This window comes from Tigriopus californicus, chromosome 5, assembly GCF_007210705.1.
Source record: "Tigriopus californicus strain San Diego chromosome 5, Tcal_SD_v2.1, whole genome shotgun sequence".
Classification (NCBI taxonomy): Eukaryota; Metazoa; Arthropoda; class Copepoda; order Harpacticoida; family Harpacticidae; genus Tigriopus; species Tigriopus californicus.
The window spans coordinates 4,817,855-4,823,067 of record NC_081444.1 but is presented as its reverse complement, the minus strand read 5'-3'; the positions used below and the strand labels follow the sequence as shown (position 1 = coordinate 4,823,067).

The following is a 5,213-nucleotide window of genomic DNA, read 5'->3' as shown; positions in this document are numbered from 1 at the left end:
ATATTGTTATCCATTATCTCTTCCAACCCTCTGAAGCCTTTGGTAATCAAAATATGGTTAGGCACGGACTTATCGAAAGATGGATTATGAACGAATTTCTAACCCAATAATCCTACGTGGGGTCAAACTTACTCTAAGAACGTCTTCAAAATGTGTATGTAGTATAAGAAATTTTTATTCTTGCCATTAAACATTAAAGAAAAGTCACTATTATGACATTTGATTGAAAAGTGGTTCGTTCAAATGCTATATCGCTCAAACATATCAAGGTGACCAAGATAAAGCCAAAGATTTAAATCGCATGTTAGCTTTACTAAATAAATTTGACTGAGCCCTTGTAAGATTGACTCAATTCGCCAGATATCATGAATATTAAATGCTAACTTAGCCCTCTTACGCTGCACGAAATATGTTTTGAGTTCTGCACTTCAGAGGGCGTTTTGCCACTCAGCCTCTACCAAATAAAGGGCCGATCCCTTTAAATTGAACTATAACTTGTTTGTGCTGATTAGGGCTAATTACATTAAAATGTTATGTATAACTAATGACCCGGGTCACAGAATGTCCCGGAAAAGAAATTGCGTTCAATGCAAGGCACTTGTAGTTTACTTAGCACTCTACCGTGCGTTTTTTCTCGTTTTCTTTCGGTTGTCTGACGTTGCAAGTAAGGGCCCTTATTTTGATAAAATGGATCGATGGGCGATACTTATTTCTTCTTTTCCACTCTAAGTACAAATCTCAAAACGTCCTTGGGTTGGGGAGCACAGATGTAAAAGTAAAATATCATTACACTGATTTTTTGATATCCTACTGATTGCAAAAAGTGAAAGCCCGTAGAGGTTAATCGGCTCGATGATTTCATTTTTGACAAGCAAAATAAGGCATGTGTTGGGGGCTTATTCATCTTAACGGTTTGCAGAATCCTTTTCGGAGGTCCTCAAAACCAGCAATATGATAACGCTCAGCCCTGTACAACATCTCTCATCTTTGGCAACAATATTTTTGCACTTTTGCCACCAAATCAGCTTGGAAATTCAAGCTCAACATACCGTCCATTTATCGTCATAATTGTGGGAACATCCCATTAGTTTTCTGTTTCAGTGTCGTTTTCATAACCAGACGTTGTAAACTTTGCAATTGTGTTGCTGACTCTTGAAGGTTTTCTCTCGAATACGAACGAAATCTGGCTTTGCAAAGGAAAGAAACAGCATCATTGTGATCAAAACATGATTACACAGATGACGGAATTAATGATTAATCACATTCAGAGCTTCATATTAATCAGATAGTATTCTAGTACAACACGTTCATATCCAACCTGCCCTATCTTTTTGTCGTCAAACACATTGAGAAATGCATGCAAAAAAAATAATTGCCTTTTCAACGGCATGAACTTCTCAACAGAGACACAAAATAGTTATACATTGAAAAACTATTTCAGAGCAACAACGATTGCAATCTTCAATAGCGACGCTACATTTTGACAACAAGGTTCCTAACGGATGCTTGAATAACAGATTGTCAGTTACAAGCAACACGGTAGCAATGATGCTTCAATACCAGGTGAGATTGATTGTTTGGGGGTAAAACGGGTTTGAAAGATCAAACAACATGACGTGCCTGGCCGGATTTGGCGTCATTTCCCTTATGGTCAAGATTGCGTTTGAACTATGCTTCATTCGCTTCATTCCCAATACTGGTCAAAACTTGGCCCAATCGAACTCCTCTCATCACGCAGAGAAAAGGAGACGAGCACCCGTTTGGTTTGGAGGCAACGGAAAAGCCAGGACATTCAACTATAAATACTAGTCATTCGTGACAAAAAAGACATCAGTTCTCCTCGGTCGATCCATCCCCACACATCCTTATCCATAATCCCCAACCCTCCCGCATCCCCCCCACAACCTACCCTCCAACATGTTCAAGAGCATCGCCATCGTCTTGAGTGCCTGCGTGGTTGGCTACTTGGCCATGCCTCAGCAATCCCCCAATGACCAATCCTACCTTTTCGCCGACCAGGCCGAGAGCCTTCTCTACACGCCTCTGTCCTTGTCCTTCTCATGTGAAGGTCAGCAATACGGCTACTATGCTGATGTGGACAACGGCTGTCAGGTGTTCCACATTTGCTTGCCCATCGAGGATGATGCCGGCAGTGTGATTGAGACCGCTCAATGGTCGTTCATCTGCGGCAACGGAACCGTGTTTGACCAACAGACCCTGACCTGCAACCACGAACAAGATGCCTTCCCTTGTAGCGAAGCCGCCTCCCTCTACAACACGGTGGAGTTCGGCAAGATCCCCGACTACTAAATGATTTCCTGTGTGATTGGATGTGAAGTGAAAAATCAACAGTCAAACATGCAAAGTTTTGAGTCGTTCATTCATCCATTTGTCAATCAAAGACTGATGTCGGATTGCTTTTGAAGACCCCACTGCTATTTAAACCGCCCTATTTTGATACGAAATAAAATGTTGAAAACATATTTTCCTATTTTGTTCAGATTCAGGTTAGAGTACAAGCAGGAGGGCAAATGAAATTGAGGCCCCGAAAAGATTCCTTCGATTTTTGCGGGGTTTTCAAATTTGTCTGATTTGTTTTTATTCTACTTTTTTCTTTTGAGCAAGCACATTGGAAAGTTTGGTATGTTTTCCGGATTCAGTTATCATGTTACCCTTTGGAGTTATCAAATTTGTACGTTTAGATCTGGTTTTTATGTGGGAGTTAAAAAAATGAGTAATGACTTGAAAAATATATGACACATGTATGTTTCATGATCCATCCCCGGCACAAAAGGATTTGCATTGTGATTGGCACAAAGCCCCTTTTTAGAATTATGAGCTAGTATTATGAAGAGATGAAGAGTAGGACCCATTATGCCAATTGATCCCCATTGATATCCCCTTTGTATAACTTTATTACTGTTTATGAAAACACTATGGGAATACTTATTTTTCTTACAAGGTAGGTCAGTACAAGCTATACAAGCTAATCTAGTAACATTTCAACTGTGTCTACGTTGCCTGATAGGAAGTTAAATTCCCAGACAATTGAGATATGTTTTTAATGTGACAAAACTGAAGTAGTATTTTCTCTTTTTTGTCTAATCACAAATTACCTCTAAATTTGATTGAACATAAACATGAGCAGACAAATGTTTTAAATTTTGAAAACACATTTTTCAAATTTCAAACACTCATTTTTATGCCAGTACTCGAATATGGAAGGAAATGAATGCGATAATTACTAATACGTGGTGATTTGAGCTTTTTCCAAAGATCTTGCAAAACTGAGTAAGAAGTAAATCTTTGTGTCCTCATTGGATTTCTTAAATCTTTATTATTGCTTAGCTTGGTGTACGTCCTAAATAATGCTTTATGACTTGGCATATTTCGGGGAAACCTCTAAACATTTTGAGCTTTTTTGAGACTAAGCAAAATAAAAAAGCAAGAACCGAAATAATGCAAGAACCGCGTTTTTTAACATAAATGCCAAGAAAATAGGTTAATGTATCAAATTTGAAAAGTAAATGTGTCTCTTGAACTAATGGAGCCCACTAAAAAGCTATTCTGCAATCTAAAAGAGACATTTATTTCCCTTAACAAAAAAACCTGTAAAATGAACAACCTAAAGAACTCATCTTTTTAACACGTGCCCATCCACTGAATTGAGGAAAGAGTTGTTCCGTTTAGAGAGCCTGGATGCAGAGACCAGCGAGCTTTGGCAAGTGGCTCCACTTCAAAAAGTAAACCAACACAAGAACTAAAAAGTTTCCTAACACATTTCAAGTAATGCCCTGCATACGAAAGAGTACTGTCTTTATAAACGCAATTGAATATTTTCTTCATGGATGCTAAAAACTTTTCCTTGAAGACAAGCAATTCAGTTGACTCATGAATAGTGGCATCTTTCATTGTTACTGAAATATTTGTTCCTTTCTAATTTCTTTCTGAATCAGATTTTTCAGAATATTAGATTGCTAAAATACATCATTAGGGAGTTAGAATTAACATTAACATATGTGGCTTACCCGTATCTCTCAAGAAACTAGTCACTATTTTCTAGACCATGTCAATTTTTACATACACTTTTCTCTCTTTTGAGTCGCTTTAGTCCAACTTGATACTGAAAGAACAGTGTGACAACTACATTTTATTGATTTATAATATACTAAAGTGATTCTAATGACAAAGAACACTCTAGCCTTATGGAATGAGAATGTTAAGTCTGGTCATGGACTTCTAGAGATGTGGACTGCCAACGTAATCAAAAACTTCTCATCTCCTAAACCGTTCACTTTGTTCCAAATAAGCACTTCACACAGCCAGGAGAGTTGTCCAAAGTTATATAGTAAACATTACATAAAATTCGAATTTTCGGCCTTCTCTTGGTCAGCTACATAAACTTTTGATTTTACATTCGCTTATACTCTGGGGGATGATACCTGTCATAAACCACCTAAAACTTCAACTTCTTACGCAAAACAGATCTGTGAGTTTTCATTTGGAATCCTATACATGTTCATCAAAAATTGACGGGACAGCCAATCAGATCGGTCGAATTGCATGACGTTTACTCAACCTTGTGGGTCTCTGACTGGAGGGCCTCTAGTTCCGTTGAGTTATGCTTTGTCCTTAATCGGTTGTTGTCCGCCGTCTGTGGTCAATGAAAAAAGGAAAAATGCTCATCGTTCAGAGAGGAGTCAAGGAGGAGAATTGAACTTGCGATTCCTCTCATGTCTTAAAAAGGCACATTATCAACAGAACCTCGTCTCCTCCCCAATAAAAGCACTATTTTTGCAATTTAATTCAAAGCCTTGACTCTGACTTGTTTTGAAAAGTAATTTTCTAGATTGGCTAAAACACAGAGAAATTTGTCAATGTTGATTTCAAGACATCATTTTACAAGTAATGATCAGCTCATGGCTTGCAGTATTTACATCAGTGTTCTTTACTCACCGGTCAAAGTTTCGGAGACAAGAATCTGTCGCCCTCTCATCACGAGGAGACAAAAAGACGAGCACCCGTTTAGTTTGGAGGCAACGGAAAAGCCAGCACATCCAACTATAAATACTAGTCATTCGTGACGAAAAAGACATCAGTTCTCTTTGGTCGATCCATTCCCACACATCCTCATCCACCCTCCCGCATCCCCCCCACAACCTACCCTCCAACATGTTCAAGAGCATCGCCATCGTCTTGAGTGCCTGCGTGGT

General features: G+C 38.7%; 1 protein-coding gene across 1 annotated transcript; it reads left to right on the top strand.

Annotated features, from left to right (window-relative positions):
* Positions 1-1,360: 1,360 nt before the first annotated feature.
* LOC131880640 (U-scoloptoxin(01)-Cw1a-like) lies at positions 1,361-2,483 on the top strand. Its single transcript, XM_059227318.1, has one exon. The coding sequence runs from the start codon at positions 1,918-1,920 to the stop codon at positions 2,308-2,310; it is 393 nt and encodes a 130-aa protein (XP_059083301.1). The 5' UTR covers positions 1,361-1,917; the 3' UTR covers positions 2,311-2,483.
* Positions 2,484-5,213: the final 2,730 nt, after the last annotated feature.

What these genes read in the sequence shown, in the direction of transcription:
- LOC131880640 (XM_059227318.1), top strand. Translation starts at nt 1,918, where the DNA reads ATGTTCAAGAGCATCGCCATCGTCTTGAGTGCCTGCGTGGTTGGCTAC.